The sequence below is a fragment of the Camponotus vicinus genome, unplaced genomic scaffold (genome assembly GCF_025532165.1).
Source record: "Camponotus vicinus isolate PSW18456_S1 unplaced genomic scaffold, iyCamVici1.0 SCAF_5, whole genome shotgun sequence".
In the NCBI taxonomy this organism is placed as follows: Eukaryota; Metazoa; Arthropoda; class Insecta; order Hymenoptera; family Formicidae; genus Camponotus; species Camponotus vicinus.
Genome location: NW_028141977.1, coordinates 11,081,026 through 11,094,560, shown reverse-complemented (window position 1 = coordinate 11,094,560; position 13,535 = coordinate 11,081,026). Strand labels below are relative to the sequence as shown.

The following is a 13,535-nucleotide window of genomic DNA, read 5'->3' as shown; positions in this document are numbered from 1 at the left end:
AACGAGGTCAATCGCCTTTTTTCGGAAGTGCATTTATAATACACATATGCATGTCCATGCGACAATCCCTGGCGTTGAATTTTTCATCTACACCGAATAAATCACGCCAAAATACGTTCTTTCATTACCTTCCCGAGGGAGGTTCAATTACTGCAGCGAAATATCGATCATTTAGTAAAATTACATCGCGCCTGGAAAAACGATCATTATCCTCTCTGAAAAGTATCTGGGCGTGTCCTCCTAAAATTGTTCTCCTAAATTGCATTTTATATTATTGGAACATTCAACGATCCAATGATAATCGAGTAAAATCAAAAATTTTATTAGAGTCAATTGTAGGAAAATCATTTAACGCGAATATTTGCATATTTCGCGAGCAGGACGATTGTTTATTCATAGATTTTCCATAACATTTGCGTTAATCGATTTGAGTTCGACTGACCATTGATGATTGCCTTTTTTATCGCGAGACATTGATAGATAATCCTCAGCGCCATGTAATAAATCATCTGCCCTTCAATAACTGAATCTCTATTGCAGATAATAAGATGACGAATCATTTGGGGAAAATCAATGTCAACAATTTTTATAAAAATATGCTGGCCTCGATATCGAGTGAAAGAATCAGCATTTATATTAATCATTAATATCAATATCAATATCATCAATATCAATAAATTATATATTAAAATTATATACATTATGTACTTTAGTTTAAATAACACACTCAGTGGTTATAATTATTTTACTTAATTGATTAGCATTTTCCCGTCAAATTCTTCTGTCATTATTAAATTAAACGCGGATTTTCTATAAATGATCATTGTAATGTTTTTATTGATGTTATTTGTAGAGGTCTTTGCATGCATTATTCGAGGTGCATTGATCACTTTGTCACTAATACATCTTTGTGCGCGTGTGTTCGGGCAAGAAAAATATGTAGGGTACTCCACAGGCGGGCTCGTTGCGGAAAAAGTTTTTGCGAAGTGGTCGGCCTCGTGAAAGGGGCCGCTCGTTTATACTCATCTCGCATGGATCGTAAATTCTTTTATGATACGCCGTTATATTTTTATTAAAAATGCACGATATAGCGCGCCGAGATACTTGCTATACCGTCCATATCATTACACGTTTTTGCAATTTCGATCGATCGCATCGCGAGTTTCGCCGGCGTCCCCGACAGCCAGATTAATTATCAATTCTCTTGGCTGTGTTCGACTAGTCTATTTCCGACATCCGTTTTATTAGACCATTTGTAAAACGATCCGAGAATCGCACACGCGGTCTCACATGTCGAATTTATACTGTCTCCCTCAGGATTAGGGAAAAAGAGAGCGTTGTGTTTTACGTCGCTCCCGTGACGCGTCAGGACAATTCGTAAAATTTCAGTCTATCGAATGTCCGATAACTCCTGCGAGCGTGATTTTTATACAGGAGAATCGAGTACAAGTACGCACTACCACTTCGATAATATCCAGATTAATTAACACGAGAGAATATTCGGGGGAATCTCGGGAATATCGAGAATAATATTTATCGAGGTATATTTGATTATATCTGATTGATTGAATTCTAAGCCACAGAAACCGAAATGGGTATATTATATTTATTTAAATATTTATGTTTATCATAATATTTTAATAACGCATATTAATAATATATATCTTTTGTTAAATTGATATATAATCATGTGCATAAAATTATTATGTGAAAAACAAGATATATGTAACGGATATATGTCTATTGACAAATATTTTATGATCATTTATCTAGGAGAAACTTGATTATAACTTTGTCAAAAATACATTCACAAGTAAATTTGATGTAAACTTTAAGAAGCACATTCTATCATAATTTGCAGCATTTATATATCTACTTTGAACGCGATTTAGCTGTTATAAAATAATTAAATAGCTGTTATAAAATAATTAATTTAATTAAAACTTTTTTATTAATATAGTTGGACACAATAAAGTTTCATCAGTGAATGATTCTTAAGATGCTGTTAATCCGCGGAAATTGAAGATATTGCTTAATAAAATATTAGTAAGATTTATGAACAAAAAATAATGTCAGCGCGCAAAATATATATATACATAATCGTTATTTATATAATCTTCAGTTAAATAAATTTATCAAGCATTGTCAAATAAGAGAATTGACGATGAATTGAAAAACAATAAGTTTTTTTTGTTAAAATCACGAGGATCCGATAAATAGAATTCAAATAACATGTAATTCAATAATTACGGTATTCTTATGAAAAAAATATTATTTTTGTTCACTTAAAGTGGAAAAAACTGATATCTCCAATTATATGTTAAATTTAATTTTATGTGTCAAATTTTTTTATGTTTGATGAAATATTTTTAAAAATATTCAAGTATTAAACTTATTTTGACATATTTTGACATATATATTTCTAATTTAATATATTTTAATTAAAATATACATTGTATGTTGCATTTTATTCACTTATTGTCAGTATACGTTAACGAGCTTATTTACTAGCTAGTTTTTGTTGATGACATGCGGCGGCGACGAAAGAAAGCAGATCCTGGAAAAGCTGTTTAAAGAGTTTCTTGCTCGTATGAAGTAGAGATAATTATCCACTTCTTAAGCTCGTGAAAGTGCCAAGCATGGGTAGAGCGACGGACGGATTCGGGGTTTATCGATCTCAGGCCACGTTGCAGAAATAACTTTCGGATGGGAACGAAGAGAACGCGAAGTTTCCTAAACGATTTTTGGAACGAAACACGACAGTAATCCGAATACGTGCTCGCAGTTGAATTTTACGTATTAATCGAACCTATCTCGCATGCCTGTTCGATAACCCTTTCGTTTGTCTTATGTATTGCGAATTTTAATTTGAAGAAATATATATTTTGCAATATCTCTCCTCGATCAACTGTGTTCTTTTGTATAGATTGTCTCGAAAAATTGAATTACGATGTGCAAGGTAGTATTTTTATAAAATTTCAAAGGAATTATTTTTCGATGAAAATTTTGTAATATATTTTATATTTTGAATTTTTAACATCAAATATGACTGTGGTCAATAAATGAAGCTATCTGCACGAAAAGGGAATAATTTAAATAAAACAAACGTTGGTGCATTCGCCGACCATGCCATGCAATATACGATCGTTGATGAAGATCCGACTGTTGGATTGTTTTCATTGAAAGCTTTTCAGATTTTACACGTAGATCGAGTTCGATTAATATCCAGTCGAGTTTTCATTTCGTCGTACATCGCGCCGAAGTTTCTGTTATCTATTGTAAAACCTGCATGGATATTGTTGTTATAGTTCCATTGATCCACTTTTTACACGTGGATTTTTTAATTAATTTTTAGAATTTTGCCTCAACGTCAAAATCATCTAACAATCGATAATAAACAATTTACAACAAAAACCTTTTTAAAAAGATAATCTTTAAAAGTAAAGTTTTTCATAATTTTAAGTGATCGATATTTCTTCGACAAATTTTAAATTAGAGGATTAGTTAAAAATCGTATAATATAATATATCAATTTTAAAAATTGATAACATAATAATTTTTCTCTTCTTCGATATTTTCACTAAAAAAAAATATCGGCTCGAAGAATCAGCGAAAAAATTCACGAATAAAGTATGCTGCGAGTTTCTCTAAATCTCAAAAATAGCTTGCATATAATATGCAGCTTTATTGTACACGTTCTACTACGTATCACCGAACGATATCGAGTTTTCGGAGGTGGAAAAATGCAGCCCCGATCGGTTGGCTAGTCGACTGTCGTGCGAATAATGGATGCAGAACGGACAAGAGGCGACCGGGTGGCGAGATGTTGCCGGCCAACCAGTCCGGCCGCGTTAGACTGACACTCGGGGTTGCGCATAACAGAATATTGGCACTCGCGAAACCGGATAACCGATAATAATAAGTGCCTGCCACTCACACGGCCGCCGTACACCCGGCCATCATCTATCTCGTGCCAGAAAAGCCCGTTTCCCCGCGATTTGCGAACGCGATTGCCAAACGTATGGATTTCCTGATTTCCAAAACCCTCCCTTCCACACTTCTCTCGCCCTCCTATGACGGATATATATCGTTTGATCCGTAAGAAAATTGGTTTAGCAAAATGATTAACAGTAATAATCAAGTCACTTTTTTAAGAGTTATCGGTTCTCAAATGACTGTCGTGAACATTATTCTGTTTTTAAGTGAATCTTACGATAGAAACATATGATTTTACAAATTTAATATTTTGTCCGGAGATTATTAAAAATATTTAATAATAAAATAAATTGTAGAATATAATAATATATATATAATAATATTTATAAATATGTATGTATAATCATATGAAAACAGAATCGCTCCTATTACGTTCAAAATACAATACAAAATATTCTCGAAATGTACTCGAAAATTGTTTCTGTAATCTTTGCACCGTTTCTTCTTCTTCTTTGATCGATTTCGTTTTCCATTCACAACAAACAGGTCACGAAATACTCATGCAACCATTCGCGAGTGACAAAACGATATCGCGACATAACAAGTGGAACAGAATATAATAGAGTAAAGAGGAAAAACAGGAAGAATATGTATGGATGCACTGGTAAGAATAAACGGTAAATGGAAGATAAAAATAAATAAATAAATACAAGAAAAAATAAATGGAAAAAAAGAGAGGAGAGCTTCTCTTTTCGTCAGTAAACAACACTGTCCACGCACAACTTTTGCAATTTAAAGTGCGAATTGGTTTTTCTTCAGCCAGATTCTCTTGTGCTGAATACAATACGCATGTATATAGCGCCATTACTGCAACGCGCGTGTTATATAAGCGAATAAACGAAAAAAGTCCCGCAAAGTAGGACCGGGCAGCAAATCAGCTGGTTTTTCATGTCATGTGCGCGACAGGCCGGCGACACTTGTATCGCCATTATTCTTTTGTACTGATTCAGTGCGACATTTCGCCATGATCTTTTCCACAAGTAAGGACAGAAATTATCAGCTGAAAAATAAATTCTATAATGAATCTAATAATCTTAAATTCTTACTCTAACGAGACTGATTACATGTGTACAAAAGATTGAGCTTAATGTTCGAAAAGCATTTTATAAAATATACGTTATACGTATATTATATGTATATATTTAATATTGTATTGAGATGTGTATAAAATGCTTTCAAAAAAGTAATTTAAAAATAAAATAAATAATAAAAATAAAAATAAAATAATTTAAAAATAAAAGCAAGGAAAAAATGTTTAAAAAACTTATAGATGATATTGGTGACTTTGCATTTATCGAGAGATTAGAATATTTGTGAGGAAAAATTTATTAAAATATAGAAATATCAGAATTACGGTAATAATTGGCATCAGCCGTTGCGTATCACCTGCAAAAATATCAAAATGCAGAAGGAGTTTGACATCGCGTAATGCGATTCTTACGACTATCATAAATTTCCTGGCGCGAAAATTGGCACCGATAACGGCACGTAAAACTCAGGCCCGCTCATAAAAACCATGAATCAAATATCTATTTTGCACAAAGAGCAAACACTGAAAATTATGTAGCGTTGTTGCAATCGTGGCAGAGCATAGTTTCGAGAAAATTTAGTCCGGTAATGATTACAGATTCGAATACCGATCGATCGCTATTAAAAATTTTATTTTGACAATTAATTGGAGATTGATGCAAAAAAATTAATCCAACATTATTATTTAACATCCTAGAATTCGATGTGTAAATTATCTAAAAAAGTATTTGACTCAGAAAATCGATTGCAATGATAACATCTCGAGTTTTACATTAGAATATTCGAATTCTGTTGCAAAACTGTCATCGCACTTTTTGATAGATTGCATAGTTTTGATCATATTGTGAGCAAATACCGTAGTTTATCGCGTGTTTAATTTACATTGAATACATTGCACGCGAAAATAAGTTTTTACGATGGCCTATAATTATCTGTTCATTCCCGAATCAACGTCATTCATGCTCTTTGCATATGTTTTACACATTCATTATTTCTGACCGGCGTTGCGGTATTGCAATAAATAACAAACCCCATTTCGCGGCCACGAATAATTAGATTCGTTACATTTCAATGCTCCTGTTAATCGAAACTGTGGACTCGCAATTTTTGTAGCGATGTAACAATAATTTGCCTCGAGAGATAAAGAGAAATATTTTACAAACATAAATGTATGTATAAAGATATCTGGGTATATGTATATTTTAAATATGCTCATGTATTTTAGAACAATATCGTTTTTTTACAAGTCAGATATATAATATGATATGAAAATTATAAACTAGAATGAAAAGACCGAAAGACATCTGCGTTTCTATACGATCGGTCAATCATCTTCTTTTTTTATTGCAGTACAAAAACTGAGGGGTCTGGAGCGCACGAAGGCGAGAAGAAATGAGGTGGACGTGACACAATGACATGATGAAGAGCCTGGTGGGGATCATGTGGATAGTGTTGGTGCTCATATCAGGTACGTATAATCAATCTAAAAATCGCATGTCTTTGATCTTAATCCACTGATATACAATTAATTGTAGCTGAAAGACTTCATCTTTAATATAACATATAATCACTGCATCAATTACTTTTCAAATTATGAATTATATGACATAGATTTACTTTTAATTATTTTCAATGTAATGAATAAATTACTTTAATTTGAATTCTATAATTTATAAACATCAATTTAGACTTCAAATAACTAATTAGCCAACATCAATTTTCAAAAAAAAAAAAAAGGAAACAATCTGGGTTTTTTTTATTTTTGCCTTTATTACGAAATATTATTTGTTAAAACATAGAGAATGCATTTCTCTATGTTTATAGAGAAATGCATATTTCTCTATAAAATATATTAAATTTATATTCAATTATATTACATTTGTCTGAAAAAATTTTTAACAAATGAATATAGCATATTCATAACAAAATAATAATGGAATAATAAATAAATATAGCATATCCATTATAAATGGATACAGAATATTGCATAGTTCACAATTTAGGTCATCAATTCCATTTTTTTTTCTTATTTTTGTAATAAACAAAAATATCTTTTACTAAAAATGTTTCTCTTTATTTTGTGGGAGAAATACATAAACCATTTGAAACGCATATATATAGACATGAACAAATATTACTCTCGCGTGCACATGTAAATAATGATGTGCATGAAGACATGGAAATCCGTTATTTGAGGCATAAAGCGAGCCTTCCTGAGGGTGTATTTGCGCGATAGTCGCTGTAATCCACACGAACGACGTTACATGCGTTCGTATTATCATACGTGTGCCTGTGGTCTACGAAATGCGTAACACTATCGGTTCATGAGTATGGTGCATAGGGACTATGGTAGTCCGTATTTACGGTCGTATTTCTGAGCGTTCTTCTTTCCCGCATCCATGCGAAATTGCGCTGTAAAGTGCATTTGCCAAACGACCATAACATCTTCGTTTTTATCGGGGAAAATGTGCGCATTTGAACGCAGCAAATGATGCGATTACAAAAATAGTAGTAAATTTTCCTTCAACAATCAACGTTGCGTAATTTTAATTAACTTATTGCTTAAATAAAAATATTATTTTATATAATATTAGTTTATTTATACTTAATTTTTGAAGCATATCCGCGATTAAAAATCCCTGATGAGAATAGTTAATATAAAATACTCAAAATAAAACATATGAATGCATTGTTGAAATGTATTTAATCAAAAGTGTATGAAAACCAATAATTTTAAATTTATAAATTAGCAAATTTATTAAATTTATAATTTTTGAAATTTATTATTAAATTTATAAATTTTTTCCATCGTTAACCAAGATTTGTCACAAAAATTTAATACTATCAAATCGATCAGTTTTAATGTATCGTTAATGTTAGCGAAAATTATTTTTATTTTAGGGATTTTTATCTGTATTTTATTTGTATTAAAAGTGGAATAAACTCGGAATATTCTCAGAAAACCTTCGGAACATCACTATCGACATTCTAATGCGCGACTTCAAACTCTTCGTCTCACGGGGTTATAAGTTTCTCAGCTTGTCTTGAACCCAGTTTCTCGGGTGCGGTCCGATGTATGAACCGGAAGAACCCTCGGCACTCTCTGGCTCGGTTTCAAAATTAAAATCACCGGCGATGTTGCATCGTGCACGCGTTGCAAGGGCTCGTAAAATGATGATAAAATGACACGCGACGGTAATAAATAATATAATGGCGAATAGAACCTGTCGGATCGACTCTATCAACGACGATACATAATAACGATATATCGATACCTCGTCAAACGAACGAATGTTTTTATCGCTTTCATAATCGACATCAATTCGTCGTTAAAGAGTGAAACTCCCTCAGAGCCGATATAGATAAATTCATTGCATGCACCTTGGTGAATAACTTTATATATAAATGAATAATATAAAATGACACGAAAACACGAAGAAAATTAAACTACATATTTTTGCGAGATGTAGGCGTTTTTTATTTCTATCAATTTTAATCCAGTTTCCGATGTAATCGTTGAATACAGATTGAAGATGAACATCTATATCGGATTTTGAATTATTCAGTTATTTCTGATTCCTCTTGAAGCGAGGAAAACGATAAATAAGCAAGAAAATGGGCAATTAAAGTTAAGCGAAAGTAAAATACGCTTGTTAAATCGCATCTTTTATTGTGTACTCTTAAGATTAATGCGAATTATTTGTGCGCAAATCCAGAAGCTTAATATTTTACCTTGAAATTGCAAATGAATGGAGAACAGTTCGGGCGGTAGCCCGTATATCCACTTGGTAGCTCTTGGTCAGTGTATTGGTGTTTATAATGACGGCAATACTTTATGTACTGCCGTACGGCAAAGGGTTAAATATGCGCAAAGCGGAATCCACAAGGCACGCTCACATGGGCGCGGATAATGGGAAAACTACGAAGCGGAATTACCGAGCTGTCCTGTTACGTGGATAAACCATCCACGGCTGTCTCTCTTCCTTTGATATCTGCCCTCGGGTATAAAATATTTTCCGCTTTTTCTCTCCCCGCGTCCCTTCGGAGCCGTGTTTTCGCTTCGTTTATCGGCAATCAACTGTCCGTCGCGATATTAGCTCTAAACTTTGCGCTATCGTACTAACAAAAAAAAAGAAACTTTGAGATGACAATTAAAAAATATATATATAATAAATTTTTTTCTATAAATATATCTAGAAATGCACTTAAAAATTGTGTGCATGAAATAAAAATAAAATGTTTTTGAATTACCATAATCATTTATACATTAATATATATGTGTGTGTTACTGTGATATTTTTATACACACACTGAGAAAGAAATAATGTTGAATCAACAACATCATGTAATTGGAATTTATTTTATTAATTCAATAGCATTATTAATCAAATCAATATCTGACCTATTGATTTGATTAATAATGTTATTAAATTAATAAAATAAATTCTAATTACATGCTGTTGTTGATTCAACGTTTCTTTCAGTGCATAATTTTGATATTATAGTTGAGATTCAATGTTTTATTAAAATTAATTTATTTCAGTGTAAAGAGATCTTTTTAAGCACGATAATCAAGACATATCTGTTTTTTGTATTTTCAGGATGCTCAGGAAATCCAGACGCGAAGCGATTATACGACGATCTCTTGTCGAATTACAACAAGCTGGTTCGTCCAGTGGTCAACGTCACAGACGCCCTCACCGTTAAAATAAAGCTCAAGCTTTCGCAGCTCATCGATGTGGTAAGCAATAATATCCTCTAGCAATGTTGTTATAAAAATACAGAGAAAAACAGGTACAAAGATTTCGAGAGAAAATTTTAAATATAAAATATAGATATTTATACATTATTAATATATGAAATATCGTATGTTTCAAAATATTATTACTTGAAGGTAAAAATGATATTTTAGCTGCATATTTCGTATTTTATAATGATTGATATCATTATTGTGTAATGATTAATATCATTATGTTACATTTATTATAATGTAACAGATGCCGTTAAGGTGCGCATACATATATTTTTTATATATTTTTTAATTATTTCGGATAAGCATGAGATATATCGGTTTGTAACGAGACGTTATGATATATTTTCAGAGCAGCAGCGATGTATTTTTACAAAATTATTCTCTTACAGAATTTGAAGAATCAAATCATGACGACGAACCTCTGGGTCGAACAGGTAATATATACTTTGCAATCAAGTAATAAGAAATACGAGAAATAAAAATCAAAGATTATAAGATATTGTTAAATATACATAAAAATTTTAAATAATATAAAATTTATGTCGTGAAAAATAGCAATTACTGAAAATGCTATTGATGCTTTTCAATATATTTTTTTATTTCCCATCTCAAAAATAATCGTATAAATAATTTTCGAAATAATGTAGCAGTTTTCTATTATGTATTCCGAATAACTTCGAAGATCGTTGAAAATTCCATCGATGTGGCCAATCGCATCACCCAGGTGGAAAATAAATATCCGTAACGGTCCCTGCCGATGACACGTTTTAACGCGCGTGGATTTTCATATGCATATGAAAGCAGAAACGAAGATTGGACAGAGGCTTCCGCCCGAAAAACTAGAAAATAACTCCGGTGAACTGTGCAACCCACTTTCAAATGCTGGATTACGTAAGATAGATAGATTCGCCATGTGTGCTCGACCGTTTTTCCTGAGATATATATCGAGTGAAATAGATTCGTGTAATAAATACATGACTCGCGACGGAGAATCGGGTCATTAAAGGATAGGATATGTACCTCGTAACGCGATTACAAGGCATCGTGATAAATTTCAACTTCCTGTTATGAACTCAAAGAAGAGACCTAGACAAAAAATATATAAATATCTGATTGTCATATTTTTCAGAAAAAAACCACGAAATTGTATCTTAGAATTTTAGTACATTGGGATTATTTCATTTAAGATTATCGTATTGGCATTATTTTAATTTCGTTTGTATGTCATACTTTACATAACTTTTCTAATATGTTTGTTCTAAATTTTCTTTGTCATATTTTTCTTGTCAGATACGTGTCAGATATATTGAGACTTTAATTATTCTATAATTGAAAAACAATCAAAAAAAATAAAATAGGATGAATAACAGGATTGATAATAAAAGTAAAGTTCGAATAAATTGAAATTCATGTTGAAATTGAAATCAATTTTATTACAAATTTCGATTTATCCTGACTTCATTTCGAGTCCTCGACGGCTCGTATTCGCCTCATCGAGTTTTTGTTGAGTAATCATTGAAAGAAATAAATCCAAATTAAAACAGAAAAAAATAACATATTTTCAGTTGCGCAGTTTGATTACATCGATGAAACTGACGAGATAACTGACTTTGATCCGAATCAAAGTTAAATTTTACAAAATGTTATGGAAATTCTCACGATCCCGTAACTGGCGACTTCTATTATTAGTTCATTATACATGTCGTCCAAACCAACGAAACCTCATTGGCGCGCAAAAGCACACCAAATATTAGGGTTACGTGGTAAACCTAAGTACATCGTTGATGTTCATGCATACATTTCGGAGATTCGAACAAGTTACCCCATGTTGTTACTAGGCGAGAAGAGAAAGTTCAGGGTATCTCCTACGATCCGTCACGCATTAATGTTATCGCGAAGTTTGCGCACGAAAATGTTAATTTAGCCGCGATTTATCGACGCGATTAACCGGTTCGTGCTGGCGCAACTTAGCCAAAAATGTCCGCATTGCGAATAACGTGTCCGCCGATTTTGTAGAACGACTGATACCTTTAAACGTAACTTTACAATCATTGTTGTTACATGCCCTTTGTGGTGGAATCGTAATAACATCGATCCACGTGACAAGTTTAACAGGACAAATGTCATGTTGCATCTGTCATAATTTGCATTACGTTTGTAATGAATTGTATAAAACTAATATTAATATCTTTAAACGTAACTTTACAATCATTGTTGTTACATGCCCTTTGTGGTGGAATCGTAATAACATCGATCCACGTGACAAGTTTAACAGGACAAATGTCATGTTGCATCTGTCATAATTTGCGTTACGTTTGTAATGAATTGTATAAAACTAATATTAATACCTTTAAACGTAACTTTACAAACATTGTTGTTACATGACCTTTGTGGTGGAATCGTAATAACATCGATCCACGTGACAAGTTTAACAGGACAAATGTCATGTTGCATCTGTCATAATTTGCGTTACGTTTGTATTAAAATTAATATTGCGATTACAATTGCCACGAAAAAATTTGCCACGCCCGAAGAATCTGTGATCGATACAAAATATCGTTACAAACACGAGAATCACTTGCGGTTAAATTTGATCCTTGACTTTATGGCAAGTCGGAGCTGCAAATATCGAAGATTATGAAAATTCCGCCGTGTACCACATTTTGCAATGAATATTTAATTAGTTACTTCGCGGAGTGGAGTAGCACTCGCTATTTAACTAAGCGTTACCTTCGGTTCAAACATACGACCAAATTTCGCGCGCATGTCATATCCGGCTCTGTGCAACAGCATAAGTAATATTCTATCCGGCAAATATACACACTGTAAACGGAGACTTCGGCTCCGGGTTAATATTCAACATGCCGCACGCATAATACTGTGTCTACGCCCCAAGGAAATCGCATTTCCAGTGCGACTCCAATATCGGCGGACATTCCGTTAAATGGAAAGGTGCCAGTAATAAAAGCAATTGTGTCTTTGCATGCGCACAATGTACTCGTATCAAAGCTTCACGAGGTGTTCGAGATAAACAGGTGATGTGCACTCATTACGGATTATTCATTTCATTTTTTGGAGAAATTTTTTCTCAACATTAACGTCGAGAAGAATTGATGACAATTATCGATCGAAGATAGAAAGCTTTGAAACTGTTGTCAATTTTAAATATAGTTTTAAAAATATTTTAAAAAATGAAAATAAAGAATTGTAGCGTTCTTCAAGTCGACTTTAATGAGATGTTAATTCAAAGCATAATTGCATAAAGATATAAATAATTTTAAATACTGCGATTACTTTTTTCGTCGTTTTCATTGAGAAAGATATTGGCTTTGTGTGCGAAAATCCGTGAAAATTTATCCCATACATCTTAAGAACTTCTTTATAAATATTAATACTTGTATCATGAACGAAAATCTTTGCTCCTAAATTTCCACAATACATAGCAGTGAGAAAGAGAGTCGCTGCATAATATAAAATGTTCATCTTATGCATTATTTAATCTTATCGCAATTAAACAAGCTTTTAATCATTTACAAAGTTGAATAGATCAACGATGTAGAAATTTTTTAATAAAGCGCGCGGGATGCAATTTTTAATCGGCTGAACTGGACGAGCAAGAGAGAAGAAGAAGTTTGGCGCACCGTATGCAGATCTCCGCGTTTCAGCCTTAACTCTCAATGAGGAAAGTTGCAAAATATTGCCTCGGTGTCACGGTCTAGTGTTCGTAAAGTAATTTCAGCTTGATTTTCCCGATACC

At 32.7% G+C, this 13,535-nt stretch overlaps 1 protein-coding gene across 12 annotated transcripts in view; it reads left to right on the top strand.

Moving 5' to 3' along the window:
* Nucleotides 1–13,535, top strand: part of Nachra3 (nicotinic acetylcholine receptor alpha3 subunit) — a 73,930-nt gene that overhangs the window by 50,549 nt on the left and 9,846 nt on the right. For 11 of the 12 annotated variants that reach the window (XR_014439160.1, XR_014439161.1, XM_083101046.1 and 8 more), the window contains 3 exons: nt 6,376–6,493; nt 9,627–9,766; nt 10,168–10,212. Coding sequence is in view for 10 of the 12 variants with exons in the window: in XM_083101046.1 (XP_082957172.1) it covers nt 6,442–6,493; nt 9,627–9,766; nt 10,168–10,212 (237 nt within the window). In the remaining 2 variants the exon portion in view is untranslated. Of the gene's footprint in view, nt 1–6,375; nt 6,494–9,626; nt 9,767–10,167; nt 10,213–10,518; nt 10,670–13,535 lie in introns of those variants that run through there. The other variant, XM_083101045.1, reaches the window with a different exon arrangement.